This window comes from Bacillus rossius, chromosome 1 (assembly GCF_032445375.1).
Source record: "Bacillus rossius redtenbacheri isolate Brsri chromosome 1, Brsri_v3, whole genome shotgun sequence".
Taxonomy (NCBI): domain Eukaryota; kingdom Metazoa; phylum Arthropoda; class Insecta; order Phasmatodea; family Bacillidae; genus Bacillus; species Bacillus rossius.
Genome location: NC_086330.1, coordinates 241,044,563 through 241,068,462, shown reverse-complemented (window position 1 = coordinate 241,068,462; position 23,900 = coordinate 241,044,563). Strand labels below are relative to the sequence as shown.

The 23,900-nt window shown below is 36.9% G+C and overlaps 1 protein-coding gene across 2 annotated transcripts in view; it reads left to right on the top strand.

The window, feature by feature from the left end:
• The window catches only part of LOC134527411 (UPF0235 protein C15orf40 homolog), a 42,220-nt gene that overhangs the window by 11,514 nt on the left and 6,806 nt on the right, over nt 1-23,900 (top strand). The window contains exons 2-3 of one of the 2 annotated variants that reach the window (XM_063360076.1): nt 8,893-9,004; nt 17,614-17,741. In XM_063360076.1, coding sequence (XP_063216146.1) covers nt 8,893-9,004; nt 17,614-17,741 — 240 coding nt within the window. Of the gene's footprint in view, nt 1-8,864; nt 9,005-17,613; nt 17,742-23,900 lie in introns of both variants that reach the window. The other variant, XM_063360075.1, reaches the window with a different exon arrangement.

Sequence of the window (23,900 nt, the reverse complement as noted above, 5' to 3'; positions counted from 1 at the left end):
GGCTTCCCTATTAATCCACTCATAGGGGGTTACACAACCTAGTATCATCCCCATTGGTAAATTCACCCCCAAAATACATAGTCAAACCTGACATAGTTAAGCTTTGGTCCATTTGCAGCTTTGCCCCCCAAAAATCCCTCAGCAGGATTGGCTCAAAAATTTACATCTAGTGAGGGTCTGCCCTAATAATATACGGTACCTAGTGATGAATTTCCTCGGATTACTTCGGTCTCAATCTTCCACTTGAGGTTTTATTTATAAGAACAGTTGTAGACCTCATCAATTTGATAGGCCTGCAGAGTTTAAAGATTGCAGCTGTAGATTAAGCATGTAAAATAATCAAAACATGCTTGAAAGCATTAAAATAGTGACCATGGATTTAAGATATTTGCTCTAACTAAGATGTTATTGAAAATAGAAATGGCAAACAATCACTAAACTAGATCTTAATAAAACCAGTGTGATGGTGCAATTCATGTTTTCTTATGAGTTACCGTTTGGCCACAATGGACCTCCAAAGAAAAGACTGCATCAGCTTCAAAAGGTGTTTTTCCACCTTATGCCGCTTTTCCTTGCTTTTCATCATAAGCAAAGGTTTACGAGTTTTAACATTGAGAATTTAAACAATGGTATTGCCATGACCTTTATTCCACAACAATGGTGTTGCTATGATGATTCTTCTTAAACAATTCTACAATGGACCAGCATGGTTTTGGGGCTTTAAAATTAAAAATTTCAACATTTTGGAAGTTTCCCTCTGGCCATTGTTTAAGGGCCTAGATCTACCTGCTGTCATATCTCCTCTGGAAGTGGATTAGAATGTGTGTAGAATGGTGAGTTAAGTTGCACTTCAGGCTGTATATATATTTGGATTTAAACTCAGTTTTGCTAGTTTTGTACAAGATTCTGGGACAGATAGAATCATAAAATTTGGCAGGTTTGTTGGCACATACAAATGTTATAAGCTTGCCAAATTTGATGATAATAGCTACCGTATAAGTATTTAAAATTTTCACAGAATATCTTAATATCTAACACTTATCCAGAGTTTCAAACGCATTGGTGTATCTGATGGAGATAGGTTAACTTCAAATAACCAAAAATGTGGATGTGTTCATATTTTATATCCTTACCTGTTTATTAAGTGGGAAAATACATATTTTATATTATAGTACCTATAAGACAGCTAGGGTCATCAAATTTGGCTGGTACATTTGCACGTCCGACTGCCTTAAACATGCTGAATTTAATAATGTACAAAAAACATACAAAAAGTGTGAAAAATTTATACTTAAACTAAGTCTTTAGCTCAATCTAAGTTATAACCATTTGAGTTATGACAAAAGTCGTGGGACCACAATTATATATCTCCCTAATTTTGACATGCCTGCCAAGTTTGAATAATGCAGTTTTTCATCAAGTGTGATAAATATGTGAAAAAAGTAATATATTTGGTCTATTACAAAAAAAAAATTCTCTGTTTGAAATATAACTGACAGAGAAATGAAAAAAAGCATGAAATCTTAATTGTAGAATTCGCAAAATACAATGCGACAGAGCAATCCTTATTTTTATATGTCCTACCCTACAACAAATTCAACCCTACAACATGAACAAAATTATAGATCTCAAAAAGTTGATAGGCCTGCCAAGTTTAAAGATTGCAACTGTAAGATAGGCATTGAAAATAATCAAAACAAGTGTGAAAAAATGGGAACATTTACCATAGTTTTAAGAATTATGCTCTAAACTATTGCCAATGGAAATATGACAGTCAGACACAGGACTGAAAATTTAGCTCTTACCAATTCCGATTCCATGGTATAATCTGTGTTTTCAAATGTGTTACCGTTCGTTCACAAAGGACCTCTGAAGAAAGGTCTGCATCAACTTCAAAAGGTGCCTTTCAGCTTTTTGTGCTTTTGCTCTTTGGGAGCTTTATCTCCCAAACCCTCCATGATGAGATTTTGGTACTACGATACAGTATCTTTTTTTTCATCCTCATAATAAAATATCTATAAATTTCAACAATGCAAATATAATAATGGTTAATACGATAATTCTTCTTTAACAGTAGTACAGTGTGCCATGACAATATTTCGATAATAATACTACAGTGGACAGACTTGGTAGGTTTTTTGAAAGATTTAAAATTTTTTTTTGGGAATTAAAAATTTAAAAAATTTAAATTTTTGGAATTTTCCTGTCAGTAATGTACTGAGAGATATGAGTTTGCAAAATTTAAAGCTTGTAGCTCAATCTGGAAGTGGGTTAGAATTTTTATGAATCAGCATGTCACACATTGGGCTGTATATATTATTAGATGATCTAATAAACTGCAGTTTGACAAGTGATGGAATATTATGCAACAATTTTAAGTTGAAATATCTGTGTGTATAAAAAATTAAAAAAAATTTGGGACTAGTATGCATACTGATTCTACAACAATATTGATGATGCCAATATGGCTACAATTACATAATTACTACCCCTACATTCTTACAGAAAAAAATATGGAAAATGTAGGTTTTGAGCAGGGAATATCATTAATTTTTACTTTTCCATAATTCACTGTTAACAAAATAAAATCTTAGGTATGTATTATAAAATTTAATGCTGAATTGTCTTTGACACTATAAAGGTACCTTTAAAATTCATAAAAAAAAATCAATAAATTTTGGTATTGCAAAATGTACTCAAATGGTGAAATTTTATGATATCTAATATCAAAACAACTATGGTATCAACCGTTAAATTTTTCTTAACTGTATGGTATTCTTAAAGTCCAACCACTCGTATTTATCGTGTATTCAATACTGTAACTTCCTTATGACACAATTTGTTTTTATATTGTCCACTCAAAGCCTCTTTTTCACCACTGTAGTATGTAAAATTGTATATTGGTATTGTGCCGCCAATTAGTATTTTTGGCACAATTCTAAATTTGAATTTTTGAAAAATTCTGTTGCCAGTCATTTTATTTTCTTGCTGCAAGAACTTAAACTTGTACCTCCTCCTGTACACTCCAGTTTATCTTTGTCAGACCTGTCTCCCCAATCCTTCCCAGCATATAATTTTGCCTACCATTTAATGACCCAGCATGGCTATAGTTTTATCCGCGTCTTGGTGCACGTACGTCGCCTGAAATTCGCCTCCGAGCCGTGACAAGAACTGCTATCATGGCAGACTGTTTCTAAGACCTCGCCTGACGTGAGCACTCCATGGCCTGATCTCGAACCATTTTCATCAACGTCCAGTCATGCCTCCGGGCTTAGTAGAGCCTCGTTCCCACTGTCGTCGCAGTTTCCACCCCCTCCCCTTCTCCAAGTTTTCCTGGAAATATTGCCCAGAGCACTGACCGGCCACTAACCCCGGCCAGGGTCGGCCTGCCTCAAGGTCTCGACAATAGTCTTGGAAAGTACATGCTCATGCCCCCTAGCGGCAGTGTTGCAAATTATTTCCCCTGGGTGTTTGAACGCTCGCTAAACGCCTACCCCCTGGCGTCTCCCGCAACAACCAGTACCCCGTAGTTCCTTCCCAGGCCACCAGAGTGCGGGCCTAGTCCCGTCCATAAGCACAATGCTTTAGCAGTCGCCTCATGTGAGTCGACCTCTACTTGGTTCAGACACACCTCAGTAGGTCGCGTTGACACCGGCCAGAACCACCAACTTCGAGATATCGAAGTCAGTATTTCTCGACAAGCCCCTTGGTAATCTTTGGAACCTTTCAGTCCGGAAGCTGAAGCCTCCCCCCTTTCTTTTGATTGACTTCGCCTTTTAATTACAAGTCACTGCCACCCCAAATTTACTGCGCGCCGCGACTCCGGACTGACCACACCGTATCTTCGGCCTCAAGACGTCTCTCCGTTTTTTTTAAAGATGTAATCAGCTAGGCCAGGGATATGATTCTCACAACTTTAATGATTAGCATTTAGTCAGTCTGTGTAGGTCTACCTCGTAGGAGTAGTCATGTTTTGTTAATCATAATTTATTAATTTGTTTTCTTTTAAATCATGGAAATGTCCGCGGCAATCGCAGGTTCGCGAGCTCCGTACCCGGGCTGATCCTGGAAGCCATCTCCCTGTATGGTGAGTTTTGACAACCTTTATTACCCAACCATCATCTTGTTTAGAAGTCATTTGTTGCCTATTTTGCCAACTGTCTGTGAACCAGTTTTGAACATGTGTGTTTCGGATCTGTTCACAGACAGGGTCCAAGGACCAGATGAGGTTCCAAGGGCCAGATGACTAGGGCCTTTTGACATCCAGTTAGCAGTTCCACTTCGCCCAGCAATCGTCACACCGCCAGTCCTTCAGTTTTTTTGTCTTCGGAATTGTATTGAATCACGACGTTGAATAGATAGGACAACCAGAAATGTTTCTTTCGGGACTTTAACGTGTACTGGGATTTCCCGCGAATCAACATTTTTATTGTGGCAGATTATATCTTAATTGTATAATTAAGGGCAATTTTCTAATGAGGGCCGGCCCATTATTTTAATAATGTAATTGTATAAATGTAATGTCAATGTAATATCATTATATACATGTCAATCAATTTATCTAATTTTATCTTATTATGAAAGTAATCAAATGTTAAATAAAAAATAGAGGTACCTATACCTGGATGAAATCATTGTTTTGCCTTTTGAAACTAAAAGATCCACTAGTTACCCCAGTCATCAAGAGAGAGGAAGTGTAACAAAATAATGACATAACTTAGGTTTACCCTGTTATGACTGAGGAGTTTAACAGTATGTAGGCTATTGCAAATGTAATTAATCACAGCAAAATTTGATTCACTTAAATTTTATTTTATCTAAATGTTCAGGTATTCAGACTGGATTCATTCTTAATTTGCTATATCTTTTCAAATATACTATAGTAAAACTTTCTGGTAAAAATTTATCTCAAATTTTATTACCATTTACTATACCACACATCATTCTAATTCACATGTATCAGTTTTTTGTGCCATTATTACTATCCTAATACTTTTTAAATTATTTGAACCAATTAAATTTACCTATCCATTTTTCCACAATACTATTCAACATACAAAATTACTGTAAAGCTTTCAATACACGATACACATTATTTTATATTTACCTATTCCGCTTGCCTCAAACACAAACCTATCTTACCTGCTGTTACAGCACTGCTCATAAATCAAACCAAAGCAGATAGAAAGTTAATCACGCTAAATGCTACCATTTTTGTTACGTTTAGGCTCTGACTTTGATATCTCGAAGTTGGTAGCACTGGCGGTTTTTAGCGCTACCTGTTGAGGGGTGTCCGAAACAAAAAGGGATCGACTCGCCTGAGACGTCTGCTACAGCCTGGGGCTAATAATGCTGTCGGTGCTGCTCTCTGGCGGCCTACAGGGGAAAGAAAGAGGAAGGTTAGGAATGTCGCCACCAGGTGTCGCGGGCGTTAGCTCCACTAGCTGGCGACAAGTGAAGAAGTTACTATTTCTGCTGCTAGATGTCGTGTGTGGTCCATATTTGCACATATTTTTTCTGTGGCAAATCATCCTTGAAGTAGGCCTCTGCCTGGCGAGTTCACGTCAGGGCAATGATCCTGGGCTAAATTCTGAGAACCAAAAGGGGGGGGGGGGGGAAGACTGGGGGGGTGAGGGTGGACAAAAAATGCAACGAGGCTGGGAAAGAGGGTCCACGAGATACTTGTTCGTGCCGAGACTCGCTGGGCTCAGCGGGCCTCTAAGAAATAGAGCTTGCAAGCCAGGAGCTGCTCAATGCAAATTTAGTCATGTAGGGAATTAATATTACAGACCACGGACGTGACTGCAAGTGGGAGAAATGTCATCCGGACTGCTAACAACGTCTTTAGACTTGCAAAAGATCAGATTGGCCCCTGAGAAAAGGTGCCTTGGGCCACTGCAGCAAAGTTTAACTAAGTAGAGTACACCAGCCTAACAAAATTTAAATAACCCAATTGTAACCAAATTATATAGAAAATAAAATTTCCAAAATTAATTTAAAATTATGATAACAATTTAAAAAAACGTGCCGAAATACCTCATTTCCGGCACACTGCTTTAATGTTTATTGAGGTTCCATGTACCACTTACAGCGAAGTCCTGCTAATAGGAACCGCATGAATAGTTTTCAAATGAGTTGAGGGTAAAAAAGTATTTTAGCAAAAACTTAAATTTTTTTTTAAAAATTATTCTTAATGCCATGAATCATTCATCAACATGTTTAGTGATTTTTTGCTTCTAAAAATGTTATAGGCTGTGTTACATAATAAATAAATGCTTATAGAGATGTAGATAACCACATAATGTTGCATTAAGGCAGTTATTCTGCTGTTGCCCCCAGGATGGGAAACAAGAAAGGGTTTGGTTCGAGTGAAACCAAAGAAATGGTTTGTGAGAGTCGCACATTTGATTATCTGCAAATATGGTTAACAGACAAACAGATAAATCCCGAGCACTCAATTGGTCTTGTGTACATGTTCTTTGTTTCTTGACTTGCTCAAGAAAGTACACAGTATGTGCCTATCAACAAAAATATTTTAATTATTACTAAAAAGTTGTACGTCAGCTTTAACTTATAATGAAATCTTATTATACTGAAAAATAAACAAAGTGAATATGTAATTATGTTTAAAGTTATTATTGTCTTCAATATTTGCAATAGCAAGACTAGTGAATAGAAAACTCGCATACATTGAATGCGATTAAGCCAAGCGATTAATATTTTAAGAATAAAATTTCTGAGGTAAACAAATGTTAAAATGACTTGAGGACAAAAATGACTTTTAATGGAACCAAATATTTCCAACATTAAAACTATCCTCAAACATTTAGATTGCGTGTACAACGCCTCAAACTTAAATATTTTATCCACAAAAACACTACCAAAGTTAAATGAACCCCTCGAGTCTGTGGGTGAAAACAGCCCGGACATTCGCCTTAGAGTTAATAGGGCATCCTGTCTCATGCTTGCTCGTCTATTCGTCTATTCCACCAGCATGCCTGCCGACTAGCACTCCTGGCCCAACAGCACTTGAGCCGGACTTTGATGGCACGCTTCCAAACAGGAACGACGAGTTGTCCCGACTATTGCGACACAGTGCAAGGAACAGACCACAGCCCTCTTCGTCCGCGTCCAGCATGTCCATCCGTGTCACACTCAAACCAAGGGCTTGAAAAAACAGTAGCTGCCAACGGTGATAACTTGCCTAGTAGGCACTGTCGGGAAGAAAGTCAAAGTTGAGTATATCATTACACTGCCATGTCATGCCAGCCACAAACCAACCACCGCAATCACACACGTGTCACATATATTTCCTTTGAGTTTCTGCTCACTATTTCGTACTCACTCAGCGAGTAAAAAGTGACACATCAATGGCAAACATTTTCAGACCTCGGATGCTACTGTCCACCTTCCACAGATCCCAAAACAGTTGAGTGACTTTTCACATAAAACTTCCTGTGTATGATTTTTTTTTCTCTTAACCTAACTAAAAACGAAGTATATTTGGGAGGGATTCAGGTTAGGGAGGAGACTATGTGCATCTCAGGCCGAAGCCTATACGCTCTACACATCCAGGGTATTAGCCATGCAGGTAGCATGCATCATGTGCTACGAGGGGATTGGCCAGCCATGGCTGTGATTGGCGCCATAACTCCCCTCACTTATTAACTCTAGGCTAAAAACTAGATAAGTTAGTCCCAGGTAAAACTTGTGTAGACACAGGGAAAACCCTGGGTACTTACATGTGGGATGCAAAAATTCATGCATTAATTACAAGCAGGTTGGTTATGGGAAACAGATAGATGGTTCAGGAAGAAGATTTGGACATAGTAAAAGAGTCTATACCATGTGGGGGTTGAGTGTTTGGACTTTATGTCCGCATTGGGTTTGGGAAGCGCTGGTTTTTTGGGGGGCGACTTTGTGTCATTTCCCACCAGGCTGCCGGCCAGCCTATACTAAATTAGAAGGGGAAATGTTTTGAGTGTAGGCCTATAAATTAATTTATATAAATAAACATTAATTAAAAATAAAAAAAAAATGTTTTTGCTTGGTTACATTAATAAATCATGAGCTACAAGTTACTTAATTAATATTTTTGTCGCGAGTTGGTGCGTCAGGCTACACTCAGGAGTGGATAGAGCTTCAGGTTGACCAAGGTTGGTTAGAGAAATTATCCAGTCCTTCATTGTTAGGTCCTAGCCTCAACTTCTACAGATCGGGGGTATGTGTACTCCTTGGGCGCGCTTCTCCTTCTTCCTTAAATCGCCCAGAAGGTTAGGGTTACTCCTACTTCGGCAGAGACGAAAGGAGGGGTGGTAGTCACATGAGCAGTCACGTGGTCACCTCCACCATTCCACTGCTTCAGCCGAGGCGCGCGAAACCAGCGGTGATAACTTGCCTGGAAGATTGGCCATCTACAGCACACAAGTGTTTGACAGGAGTAGAACCATTCAGGGGTACAAGTCTAAACCAGAAAAAAAAAACAAGTTATGGGCAGAGACTAGCAAACACAACACTGGTAATCCGAACAGGTCTCGCGCCCAGCTAGGTATGATTAGAGAGACTCCACTGTATTTGATTTAACTTGACATTTTCCAGGACATTATGTTCACATTCTGTAAGTCATAATTATTACTTATTACTTATTTCAGCACAAAATACTTCTCTTCAAAACAGTTTCCATCTTATTGTTTTTCTATCTATTAATTTGTATGATTTCTTAAAAATTACCTTCTAATCTTTCATAGTGTTGTGTTTTTCTTCCACCTTTTTTTGGCCACCGAAAAAATTGTCAGTGATGCATGGTATTGAGAAATGTATTAGACCCATTTATATTACATGTACTCACATGTAATTGATTGCAGTTGTGTTCCTTGCTTATTATGTTTTCAGGATTTGAAGGCGAAAGATCAAGAAGTAGACTGCCCAGTGTCCACCAACAAAAATGGGCAAGTTGTTATCAAAATCCTGGCTAAACCAGGGTCAAAGGTGAATGGCATTACAGGTAAAGCGTTCGTTTTATGTTTTTATGTCAATTTTCTTGATTTAATGTTTGAATTATTGAATATGGCTATACAGTATATTTACTAGTAATATGTTTGTTCAAAGTGTTCACAAGATGTTCTGTTTTGGTTAATTTTACTGTAGCTTTAAGTTTAGTTGAATTGGTAGGTTTTGCACACATGATGCTTAGTATTTGTAAAACCTCAAATTTTTTTTTTTTTTATCAGGATCAAGCAGCCACATAACTCTTGTCATAAGCTTTTCTTCAGACAGATTTGAATTTTTTTCTAATGCTATTAATTTTTTATGAACGAGAACATTTTCCTTTAAAGTCAATAGTGCAATCAGAATAGTTCTATTCACAACATTTTACATCTTCATTAAAGTTATTGAATGAACACCTTAGTAAAAATAAAAATAAGCATGATCACAAAATTAAGTAGAGTTTTTATCTTGTGCAGTATCTATGAGATTAATTTGTTTGTTTCTGAGGAAATATTAAGTGCAGTATGATATGTTCTTGTGTTTGCAATGGTAAATATTTTTCAGAAATAAATTTTGTTCTTTTTTAGCTAGATAAACATTTGAGAGCTATAGTAAAATTTATACTTTACTCTAATAAAGTTTTATACAAAATAGTTAAGGTATAGAACTGTACTTAATGCATTGTAATACTTAAGTGTTGTAATATTACTATTGTATTTGATATTATTATTGTATTATTGTAATATTATTTTATTTCATTAATATGGTACTAAATAATTTTAACCTTTTTTATTCACAACAAATCTTTAGCTACAAGGAATGGAGCACACAAATCATAAGTGGCATAAATTCGGAAATGCTCTTGGATACAATTCGATACCAATATCAGTCAAATGTAATGCAGCACAGTTGGAAAACAGAAGTAAAACATATAGATGTGCAAATGTATACATTATAAACTATGTACATGCAGTAGGTTAGAGATTTTACTTTATTGAATTTTCAGCGTTCAGATTAACACACTTATTTACTATTTTAATTATATTTTTATTATAACAGCCTAGGTTTAAGTGCACATTTTTTAGTCTATATATATATAATTCTTCTGTCCATGTATATGTGACTGAACTCCTAAACGGCTGGACTGATTTTGAGGAAATTTTTTGTGTGTTCCAGTGGATTTGAGTAGGGTTTAGATTCATAATTCAGTCCACTGGAAAATGTTTATTTAATTAATTTTTTATTTATAAATTGTTGTTGATCTTTGGATGGTTTAGGTTCACAGTATATATATGTGTGTGTTGTGTATTTATCTATGTGTTGTTGTTAATTTTTTTTAATGGATTCTATGATTTACTAGTTGCATTTTTGCATATTGGTTACTTACATCGTAGCTTAATGTTGTTATTACATTAAAATTAAAATAGAATTGCTTATTGAGAATATTATATTATTATTATTTATTGAAATAAAATTTTAAAGTGTAATTAATAATATACATTGTGCAAATTTGTGAGGTACAGTATTGAAGTATTTTACATGATTTTTCATGTAATGCATTCAATACCAATCAACTTAACCTACAAATTTAAATTGTCAGTTCTCATTTTATTCTATGTTTTAAAGTGTAATAAAAAATATACATTGTGCAAAATATGTAAGCTGCAGTCTTGAAGTGAGTATTTTACATGATTTTTCATTATGTACTTTTAATTGTGTACACGTGCATTCAATAACAATCAACTTAACCTACAATTTTAAATTGTCAGTTCTCATTTTATTCTATGCAACTTATGATGTATTGAATGCCTCTTTGAAAATAATAATATAAGTTTATAAAATAAATTATAACATAACATTTATAGATTAAAGTTATTTAAAATTAAAGTTTCATATTTTTTATTTATAGTTTATTTAAAAAAAATTATACTTTTTGGATTTATAAAGTTTGAACAGGACAACGTATGTTGGGTCTGCTTTAAAGTTTGTGCTCTGGTGGATTCAAGTATGGTTTGGAATCACAATTCAATCCGATAAATAATGTTTTTTTAAATATATTTATTTAATTAATGTTGTTGTTGAACTGTGGATGTTTTACAGTGGATCCGGTAGTTTGGTAGTATTCCTGTTGAACTGCGCTATTGAATGTTGCAGTCAATCATAACACTTAATGAAGACCATCTAGTTCGCTATTCTTCTGATTGATCTGTGTCTCTTATGTCGCCGTCAGTCACAACTCCAAATATCGTTGTAGTGTAGTATAACTTTACTTGGTTGATGAAATTATATTTCTTTTCACCATTTGCAACAGTGAACTATCTTGTTGAACTAATATTCTTGGTGTAATAATCATGCAGTAATAATCATTCTGCACTTTTCTTGATGAAATTATATAAATTTTGTTATAATTATTCACATAGTATATCTTTAACAATTTTTGTTACTACAGTTCCAATAATTTGACGAACTGAAATTTAATAAATTTTTAACGTTTTCAATACAAATATGATATTGATGGGTGTACAATTCATTCTGGAACATTTCTCTAAACAATTCCATTACAGCCAGTGAGTCTTTACATAAAACAAAATTTCACTGTCCTCCATGTGGTTTAAAACTTTAGTCTATGTTTTTTCTATTAATGCTTTGGTGAAACCACATTTGTCCTTTACAATTAAAATATTTTATTTTACTTACAATAGGAAATTTATTATAATTAATAATATTTGAATAATTCTGTAAGCAGTATTACAATAGGTATAACATTTATTTAACCTACTAGGCATTACTGTGCCCAAGAAATTGTCAGAGCATATAAGTGAAAAAAGAAAATTTTTTAACATTAATGTGTAGTCATTATTTGCTGGTTGAGAACAACAAAACAATTGTAAAAATAATATTTGACATATAGTGCTGTTGAAAAGCAACCATTTGAATTCTTCACTGAAAAATAAAGGGCATACTCTGCTGGACACCATTTTTAAACTTAACTTTGCAACAAAAAGTGCCTTTTTACTCAATAAGCAAACTATACAATAAGCTTCCGAGACTTTTACAAAAATGTGATGTTTTTTCTAAATTGGCCATTCTTTCTGTTCTAAAGATTTATATTAGTGTTTTAATACAATAAATATAAATTTACAATAATGGTAAGATATATTTGGTAAATGTTTTTTTTTTTTGAAGATTTTGGACTGGCTACACTTACTACAGGGCCATTGGCATTCTCAGAAAATAGGAAATAAATTAAATATTTGTTTATTTTACTAATTATTTGATGTAATTATATTACTTTACAAATTTGTGTATAATGTGACTATTCAATATCTGTGCCATTTGTTCACACAAAAAAGGTCTAATGTATGCAGTGAACTGAAAGACATCATAAATCGGTAAAGCTTAGTGTGTCCCCTTTCTTGAGCTTTGTTCGCATGGGCTGTACCTTTTGAAACTTCTGTAACCAAACAGTAACCTGGTGTTCTTGTTAATACTTCAGTTACTGTAGTCAAATTGTTCTACTGGTGGATGTACACCTGGGTCTACATCTTCTACACCCTCTCAGAAGTGGTTTGGAAGGTGCAGGTAGGCGGGAATCACAAAATTAATATACTGGGTTTCGTAATGCAGCATTTTGAAATAGCTTATGCATAACAAAATAATGTGATACATTAATAATGAAATATTTATACTAGCTTTTTGATAGATTTATTGATTGATCCTGATACTGCAGTTGGGCACAAGCCAGATGGCAGGCAGACCTCCCTACTTTTCTCTAACTGTCCTCCTGAAGTGCTACACATTCCTTGCCAATGCACACTTCTCATCCAAACTATTCCATTCCCAGATTGTTCTCGTAACCAGCAAATCAGACCTGATTCTAGTCTCCTTTTCACTCTAAATACCTTTCTGGAGTGCTCCCCCCTGATTTTAGATTTTCTTCTCTCTATCCCATTCCCTAGTTCAACACCTAGTACATCTTTGCCAACCTCTCTGCTCGCCTCCAATCTTTAAAACTCTCCCATCCCATTTCTCTCATTATTTCTGACAGGATTATTACATACTCCCCGTTTACAGAATTTCCTTTTCTCCTCCACTTGGGCTTCACCCACTTAGCTGCTCACCTCTGAACATATTCCAGTTCCCTCTCAAGCACCACTGTGGTATCCTTCCTAGCATACCTAAAGCCTGCCTGCTCTTCTGTACCACTTTATCCATTGCTCCCCCATCCCAGATTTCCTTGGAGAACTTTTTCAAGGTATTTATAACTTTTTGATTCTTATATTTCTTTTCTTCTCCAGTGGTAGAACCTAATATATTCCCATAGTTTTCTTTTTGAATCCAACTACTGTGCTCTTACAAATATTTATCTTCATTCAATTATATTCCACCGATTCCTCCAAACTGTCTTGCAAGCCTCCCATTTCTGCATCTCTATACACCTTGCAGTCGTCCATAAAAAGGCACACATTAAGCCCTCTCCTGTATCATTAATCCTGATTGTAAAGAGTAATTATCCCAGAATACTTCTCTGTAGGACCCCTGATGTAAATCTACCTTTCTCCAACAACTCATTCCCTTCTAGTATCATCTGTTTTCTGTTAGTAAGCAATCCACTCTTAAACCCTTACCACCCGCTCCATTTTCAGCATCAACTTTTAAATGTGATTTATCAAACTTTCAAAGCCTGGTGAAGCAGGCATCAATCTGCGTTCCCTGTCGACCCCTTGTACTAAGCCCTCCAGCAAGCTTGACAGTTGGGTTTCACACGAGTAGCCCCTCCTAAACCCGTGCAGCCTGTCACCCAACCATTGTTTTCTGTTTTCCATTCCACATGCTTGTGCACTGATTGCTCCGTTATGTTTCCAGTTGCTGGTGTTAGGCTTACTGGTCTGTAAATAGCTCGGTCCTCATTTACTCCTCCTTTCTTATACAATGGTATCAAGACTGCCTCCTTCCATTCATGTGGTATTTCCCCTTCCCTAATGATCTACTGAACAGATACTTTACCATGTTCTCACCACCTATTATTATAATGCCATTTCCTATTCCATCCTAATCAATCAATCACTTTCTTCCTGTCTATGTATGTATGTATCTATGTATGTAGGTAGGTAACGTAGGTAACCCTTCTGTTGCAATTAGTAGGACATACTGTCTCTGCACATAACTCATACATACAGTTACCAGACCTCTGTACCAACATCAGAATGATCCTGTGTACAGAAAATTCCATAGCATTTTCATGTGCTTAGTTAAATTGTATCTCGTCCCCAGATTATTTTTGTCTCTAGTCTGGCTCCTAAAACCAATTATTACAAAGGCCAACAATAAAAAAATAATTCACGGTGCCTAGGATTTTGGATCTGATTTTAGCTATATTTGGGGTGCTGAATCTAAATATGAAATTAGTTTTTTTCTATCAGCTCTACTTTTTGAGATAAGTGTGAAAAAAGAAGTAAAACCGCCTTCTTCACTCAAGCCATTTTGTCACAGGGATATCTCAGGCTAGGAATCCCCACTTTGTCACTGGAATACCCTAGGATGGGAATCCCATTCTTCATTTCAACGCTTCAACTAAATTTGAGGTCAGTTTGTGAGTTTTAGTTGTGCAGGATGGATCGAAGTTGATAAAAAATGAGTTCCAGTAGACGAAGTTGTGTAAATCATTGTGATGTGTTTTGCTACATATGTGGAGAATACACATTAAAAGATAACAGAAAGACTGTTAGTGATATTATGAAGAGAGCTTATCATGGATACTTTGGTGTTAAGCTCGATGATCAGGATAAATCCTGGGCACCGCATCAGATTTGTAAAACTTGTACAGAACATTTACGCCAGTGGACTAGCAGGAAAATAAATGTTTGAAATTCGGGGTACCGATTATTTGGAGAGCACCCAAAAACCACATTGATGACTGTTATTTCTGTCTAGTAAATATTACTGGAATCAATCAAAACAACCGTAGCAAGTGGACTTAAAGTGATTTAGTCTCTGCAAGACGCCTGGTCCCTCACTCAGAGGAAGTACCGATCCCAGCATTTCACCATTTTCCAGAGCTTTCTGAGGACGAGTGTTGTCCTTATAACCACCCTTCTGATACTAATGAAGGTGACAGTATGAGGGGATGTCAACAATTCCCCAACTTTTCAACCAGGATGAGTTAAATGACCTCGTCAGACATCTTAACCTGTCAAAAGAAGCCTCTGAATTACTGAAGTCCAGGTTGAAGTAAAAAAATTTACTGGAACAAGGAACCGATATTAATTTTTACCATACAAGAGAAAAGGGTCTGCTACCATTCTTCTCTCAAGAAGAAAATATTGTATTTGGTCACGATATTAGAGGAATCCTGGAAAAAACGAGTCTTCCAGATGATTGGCACCTTTTTATTGATAGCTCAAAGCGAAGCTTGAAATGTGTTCTACACAATGGAAACAAATATGGTTCAATACCAATCGGTAACTCAACGACAATGAAAGAAACATATAGCACCATAGCTTTGGTATTGGAGAAGATAAGGTATCGTGAATATCAATGGGTGATTTGTGTGTACTTAAAAATGGTAAACTTTCTCCTCGGACAGCAAATTTGGCCACAACAAATATCCTTGTTTCTTGTGCCTCTGGAATAGCAGAGACAAAACACACCACTGGGTTAGACAACAGTGGCCTAAAAGAGATGGAAGACATGGGCGTTGGAGAAAAAAAGTCATTAACGAACCCTTATTTGAACAAAAAAAAATCGTCTTTCCTCCACTGCATATAAAGCTGGGCTTTATGAAGCAGTTTGTAAAGGCTCTTGTTAAGGATGGATCATGCTTTGCATTTATAGAGGGGGAAATGCCTCGCTTGAGTAAGGAAAAAATTAAAGCTGAAATATTTAACGTCCCCGAAATAAGAAAATTCATTAAGGACAAAGTCTTCGTAAATTCTATTAATGAGGCTCAGCGAAAATCCTGGACTTCATTGGTTGCAGTTGTGGAAAATTTTCTGGGCCAAAAAAAAAAAACAGAAAACAATAAACTGGTAAACGATATGCTTAAAAATTTCAAATCTCTTGGGTGCAACACATGAGTATTAAGGTGTACTATTTACACAGCCATCTGGACCGTTTTCCTGAAAATTTAGGTGACAGCAGTGAGAAGCAAGGTAAAAGATTTAATCAAGATATTAAAATTATGGAGAACCGCTATCAAGGAAGATGGAATACGCACATGATGGCAGATTATTGCTGGAGTTTTAAAAGGGACTGTTCCAAGATATATTCAAGAAGTTTACAAAAAAGAAGCTTCAGAAGTGACTAGTTGGTTCCATCGATGACTTGGTACTATCTTTGTATATATAATAATATAATTTTATACTAATAATATTTGTATAGGTAATATAATGATATTTTTATAATTTAATAATATTTGTGCAATTTAATAATGAGAAGTTTAATTTTAGATTTAATTCATGGATTTAACCTAAAATAACGTAAAATGTACACTTCACTAAAACGTTATATCTTAGAAATTTGACCTCCTAGGCAAAAACTAATGCTACATTTGAATTCAGGGCACCAAATTCATATGGAATCAGCTCCAAATACTCCGGCATCAAAACTATTGTTGGCCTGTGTTTTCTTCAGTGTGGGCCTCACAGTAGTCTACAACATGATGATTAAAGATGGTAACATAGTAATTATTCTATTTCAGTGACATGTGTTGGCAATCTTCAAACTGCAGATATGTAAATTAAAAATTTCAATTATAGAATTGGACTTACTTCAACTACTTTGTGAAATTTTGGTATTACAAACTAAAGAAAGAAAAATTCAATTTAAAATTAAATGCTATAGTTAGAAACAAAGAATTATAGTCTAGGATTTATTTTGTGTCACACTCACAGCAGAAAAGTAAGTTCATAAATAAAATTGAGGTCTTTGCTGAAAAATTCACAGGCTATGCTAATACGCTAATACATACATCTACTGTTGACCTCATTGGTGTGATCATTGTTACTGTGTCATTAGGACACATTTGGTCATGTAGCATCTAAAAAAATTATATTTCTTCCTTAAAAAGTTATCATAAATAATTAAAGCATTTCAGTGAAACTCTTTTTTACACTTCTCAAGGGACCAGGGTAAAATGATGCAAGGTGTAAAGACGTTGAAACATATGAAGAATGGATAATTGCTGCAATTAACCTTCAATTAAGCATGCAAAGAAGGATGAGTATTAAATGGAACCACTTAAAAATTGTGTAAGATATGTAAAATGTGAAATGAGGGAATGTAGAGTTGAGGCTCCACTGTATCTGTCATATTCTCACATCCACGACTGAGAGGGTGATTTCTCCTGCAGTACAGGCTGGTGTCGTGGCAGTCCTGCATCGTGTTCCTTGGAGCGCTGGGCTTGTGGTTGTTCCAGCGATTGACCAGCACTAGATAAAAACCATTAAAAGTTCAGATGAAACACTAAAAGAAAAAGAGTACCTTACTAATTTTGAAAAGTCTCTTATGAATATTAACCCTGTGTGAACTTAAGTCTGACCTACAGTTTATTTGTTTTTGGTGTTCATGCTTATTATTTGAAATGTTAATGCAATGAATGAAATGCAGATGTGTGTGTTACCTCAGGGATAGATGCGGAGGGGGTTGGGGTTCAGATAAACGCTCCGCCTGTGGAGGGGGAAGCCAACACTGAGCTGGTCAAGTACATGGCCAGAGTTCTCGGCCTCCGTAAGAGTGATGTGTCCTTGGACAGGGTGAGTTTGTAAAGCCTTTGTTTCTTTGTACTTCTATTTCTGCGTCCTTAATTTTGTCAGAGCCCTAAAGTCGACAGTTGATTTCACCCGGGTCACTCTTGAACATTTCAGGAGACTGGAAAGACAGGCTAAAGAAATAATTAAACCTTAATATTAATTGCAAGAGGCTCCCTATTTATTACCTAAAGTTGCAAGGGGATGTTGCTGCAGGCTCCTAACTCTTGAGACCTGAACCCGGAACCTCCGTACGCACGCCTATAGCTCATGGCTATGTTGTTGTCGTCAAACGACTTGAGGGCTGGACACCTTTCTGCCTATCTTTGCCCTTCTCTTCCCACACCACGTGACGTGGAGACTGCTCGGTTACAGACTACAATGCTGCTAGCCATCCTTAAAACATTTAGGTTTTGAACCAAAAAGTATTACAATAATATATTGTGATTTCTCTTAAGAGATATAACCTGCATTTTCTGTGTAAAAGACAACAGTTTTTGACACTAGTCAAAAAAACCTAAATGTCATAAAAAACCACAATAAGTATGTAATATTACTGAATGATAATTTCAATATTTTCCTAGACGAGCAAGGAGATATTAAGAATTGGTAAGCTGTGATTTCATAAATTAAACATTAAAAGATGAATTCACAAATAAATTACAAATATTATTCTCTTGTTTCCCCCCCTCCCCCCAACTTATTTTAAGATACCAAGGTGTTAAAATTAGAGCAAAGTATAAAACTGCCAATTTAAATACAAATTTAGTAAGCTGAACAGTTTTTAACCAAACAAACTTTATGACCATAAAGTTTGATTATACTAGTGTTTTACTAAAAATGCTCACTGATTTATAAATTTACTTGTCTTAAGAAATACAGTGCTAAAATTAAAAATAAACATGTTATTCACACTATAGTGAAAACAAAATTTATCAATTCGTGAAAAATAAACTTCACAAGTATTTACAATTACTTAGTATAAATATATAACAATAACTCTAGTACATAATGGTCAACTATATACTTTATAGCGGGGTTAAACATGAGCTGTTACTGTCACTGTATATTTCTTGATCGCTGCACCTGTCATCCAAATTTGTATCACTTTTGTTTCCTGTGGAACCACTGTCCTTGTCTAATTTAAGGCTGGGCTTCAACCAAATTCAGCCTGGCTGCGGTATAGGCATTAAATACAAAGTAAAATTTTGCACGATTTCTAAAATTTTTGTGTTAACAGTGTCGAACAAAAACCATATGGTAGATTTTGAGATCTGATTAGTGTTATGGTTTTAAAAGTTTTAATTTTTATTTCAAGAGGGTGATATAATGTGGTACATTATTCAAAGTATCATATATGTATTTCAGGCTATTCATATAATCACTTAAAACAGCTACACTACACTCTAGACTGAGTTGAATTCTTTAAAAAAGTCAGCGGTGCTGATACTCTACCTATAAAAACAAAGACACAGCATGTTTTTTTGTAATGGTAACATTGAGGACACATGGCTCCAGCACATGGTTTTGGTGGTAAAGCAGGGGGGAGAGGAGGACGCGTGGGGTGGCGAAGGCAGGCTGCTGTGTTGCCAGCTCCTTCCTAGAAGGCCACCCACCCCCTCGTGGCTGTGAGTGGGAGGGACAGAGACAGGCTTGTGTCGACCTCTCAGCTAGGCGCAAGGCAGAGACAGTTATGCATTTACAACTTAGTGGTTAGTGTTTAGTTCTTGTCAAGACAGCAAATAAAACAAAAACTGATAGCATTAAGTTCATTTATTAAAAATAGTATAAGTTTGTGCTTCTGCAGTTCATCTTCACAAATCAAGTTGGTACATGACTTTAAATAGCTTTTTTCTGTGGTCGTTTGTTGATATATAACTATGGAGGATTTTATGTTACACTGATATGAATACATACGCTTCATCTAACAAAATCCTGTTCAAACCAAATTATAATCTTCCGCTTTATTATTTTTTTTATTTAGATGAAGATTGCTATTTTAATGATTTTATTGCCAGCGTGGTTAACCTACATGAAGCTTTATAAGATCATCAATCAAATTAGATTGATTAGAAATTAAAAATCAAATTATAATATTCTTCATAATGATATTCTATCAAATAAATTATTTAGAGTTAATAAATTGAATGCTCAATAAAAAAATGTATTTTGATACAATAAAGGAAGCAAAATTAAAATTTTTGAAAAACCCACGATGGACGTAAGGGTATTCGAAAAAGGGTTAAAATTTTTTTTGAAAAACTCCCGACTAAAAGGAAGTAAATAACGAAAGATAAAAATAAAAAGCATTTTAAAAAGGGTTGATTTTTCGTAAAGTTTGTCATATACCTAAACAAGTAATTATGACTTTTCTTAATGCTTCCTGTTTTTATATACCTATTAGTTTCTCGTAGAGATAGACACAGCAGTAATATCAAATATAGGAACTACACATATTCACCTACCTATGAATATAATGACAAATCCAAGAAAATCTGTTGGGGCTGCCTTTCCCTGCCCCAAAATGAACTAAAATTTAGTAGTCTTGTGAGTTTGTAACTAATTGAAATTGCTTTGGGTACGTAAATAAATGTAGTCTTTAATTGATATAAATTGCTGCATCTCTATGAGACACATAATAGCTTTTCTATACAGCTATTTTTTAATTGAAATTGGGAACTGAGATAGCAATAGCAGCCTTGATGGATTTTCTTGGCTTTATCATTATGTTAATAGGTAGGTGAATATGTGTGGTACCTATATTTGATATTATTATTGTGACTATCTCTACGAGAAACAAATAGGAAGCACAAAGAAAAGTCATAATTAGTTGTTTATATGACAGACTTTGTGACAAATCAACTCTTTTTAAATTGCTTTTTATTTTTATCTTTTGTTACTTACTTCCTTTAAGTCTGAGTTATTAAAATTTTTTTAATCCTTTTTCGATTACGTTTATTCCTTTTTCGATAACGTTTATATCCGTCGTGGGTTTTTCAAAAATTTTTATTTTGCTTTTTATTTTAAACTTTTTTAGAGAATTCCTACCTTACTGTCTTAAAATCTGTCCATTTGTCTGTCCTTCTGTATGTTTGGTGTCTTACAAAATATTATACCCGACATTTTACTCCCAACTTGTCCATTTTATGTTTTTTTATATTTTATTTATTATTTTATTTTTATGAAAAAAGAAGAGCTCAAACATGGTTACAAGCTACATTCCTCCACATAGTTTCCGATGATATTCTTCTGCTGTATCATTAAGCCCCCAGCAGTTCATATACTGAAGCAAGAAGAAAATGTTTATAACTCCGGCGAGTTAACACCATAATACCTTTCTAAGAACCAGTGCAGATGAATCACAAAACTTTTACAGAAAACCGTACCTAAATCGGCCAAACTGTTTTGGAGATAAATGGAGAACATTCGTTTTTTGCACACACAAACAACCTCTCACCCTAAACGCATACACCTTCTCCGTTCCATCGTGGGTAAAAATTGTAATTAATAATTACTTCCAATTAACTTTACTAAATAAAGTATTGTTACGATTTCCCTGCGGGTTCGTAAGGATAGCCCAATTGATAGATTTTTACTACACACACACAGTTTTATTTATTACCACTACTTGTCACTTACAAATAATCTTCTAAATTGGCAGATAATTAATTACACGTAAATAAATGTCAATTCCCCAGTCACTCGTTTCGCACACCTCGCTGGGCCGCACTTCCGGCGCAACTCTCGCAGCAGCACCCCTCGTGGGTCTCTGCCGGGACTCCGTCGCCGCACTCCGCCGCCGCCGTCACACCCTTCGCCGAGATCCCACACGACGACTCGCTCGCCACTTCACTCGGGACTCAGCCGCGCCCGCGACTCTATCGCCCGGAAACTCCCGACTCCACTGAACTCACTCACTCCCTGCCCTGGAACCTTCCTCCAAGGACTTCGCCACTCTGCCGCACCCGCGGCACTATCGCCCGGAAACTCCGCCGCGGGAGAACTCCCCACCGAACTCCCAACTCACTCTCTGACTCTGACTCGAAGGTCGGCCCAACCTCCTTAAATAGCCCTTGGGTTCCCATCCAGAACAATCGGGCATGTCTCCGAGATATCGCGCGACCTTCGCCGTCGAAATGCCCAGAAACGCATCGTGAGTCCTCGAAGGACGCGGTGGCTGCTCTAAGAACGCCGATAAAGGCGTCTGAGTCATTTTATTCCGCAGTGCGGCCTCTTTTAAGTAACCCGATCTGAGGCAGGTGCGCGCTGCGACGGTCAGGATGTAGCGAGATAGTATGACACGAGATACCAGGGAGAGGATGCGGGTGGAAGGGGGCGCAGACAGGCCGAACGAGTGCGGCGATGCCATGCACTGCAGCCAAGCGCGATCGTAACATTGCCCCCTCCTTAAACCTGTTCGTCCCGAACAGGTAATTCATTTCTTCCCGCATATCCCTTCAACCGGTCTAGATGCACCACTTTCATTCGTCCTCTTTTCCCCCTCTGGATACGGTACACCACATCATTTAGCCGTTTCAATACTTCATACGGGCCTTCCCATGCTTTCTGAAGCTTAGGACACCTGCCCTTCCTTCGCTGAGGGTTATACAGCCACACTAAATCGCCTTCGTGATATCCTGCCGAGTTAGCCTTCATGTCGTACCTTGTCTTCATTTGGTTTGTCGCTATTCGGAGGTTCCTACGGGCTTCGTCATGTATAAATGTCATTCGTTCCTCCAAGCGATTGACATAGTCGGTAGTGCTGGTCGACTCTTGGTGAGGATGACCGAACTTGATGTCACAGGGTAGCCTCAACTCCTGTCCAAATACAATACTTGCAGGAGTCTGCCCTGTCGAGTCATGAACGGCAGCCCTATAAGCCATTAGGAATAACTGAATATGTTGATCCCAATCTTGCTGATGTTCGGCCACGACCTTGGCAAGGTGTTCCTCTAGAGTTCGGTTGAACCTTTCCACCATGCCATCCGACTGAGGATGTAGGGCTGTAGTCCTGGTTTTATTTATGCCTAGTAACCGGCACACCTCCTGAAACACTGTGGACTCAAAGTTGCGGCCTTGGTCTGAGTGAAGCTCCATTGGTACCCCAAATCTACAAATGAAGTTGTTGACTAGTGTATCTGCAATGGTGGTAGCCTCCTGGTTGGGAAGTGCATACGCCTCTGGCCACTTACTGAAGTAATCCATCACTACCAGAATATACCGGTTACCATCTTTAGTCTTGGGGAATGGCCCAGCGATGTCGATTGCTATCCTTTCAAATGGAGCTCCCACATTATAGGCTTGCATTTTTCCGCGACTACAATGTTGTGGTCTTTTCCTAGCCGAGCATGTTTCGCATTTTCTACACCATGCCTCCACGTCCTGGCGACATTTCAACCAATAGTAGCGTAGGCGGGTCTTACCCAGAGTTTTGTTAATTCCTAGGTGTCCGCCAGAAGTACCATCGTGGATTTCTTTCAACACCTCTGCTACTAGACTCTTTGGAAGTAATAGTTGCATCTTAACTACTTTTCCATTTGGACTTTCCCATGCCCTCATCAGCAGCCCATCCACAAGCCTTAAAGAATCCCATTGTGCCCAATAAGCCTTCACTTCCTTTCGGTCACTAGATACCTCCTGCCATGATGGACGTCCAGTACCCTTTTCCATCCAGCTTATAATGGGTCCCAGGTCAGGGTCTTGATGCTGAGCCGATTTCAAGCTGGCATTGTCCCATTTGTCTTCACCGTTGGTTATAGTAGTTCGCCGAATATCTTCGATTCCCTCATTTTCCTCTGCTCTTTTGCAGTGGTTGCAGTCTACCTTGCAAGGTCTTCGAGAAAGAGCATCGGCATTGCTATGAATTCGGCCCTTCCTGTGTTCAATCTTACAATCATATTGCTGTATCTGTTCAATCCACCTAGCAAGTTGTCCCTCTGGATTCTTGAACTGTAACAGCCACTTAAGTGCAGCATGGTCAGTTCGTAAAAGGAATCTCCTACCATACAGATATTTGTGGAAATGTCGGAAGGATTTTACTACAGCCAGAAGTTCTCTTCTTGTGACACAATAGTTACTTTCAGGCTTAGACAAAACTTTACTGTAGTATGCTATGACTCTTTCATTCCCATCCTGGACTTGGGAAAGTACAGCTCCCAACCCCCT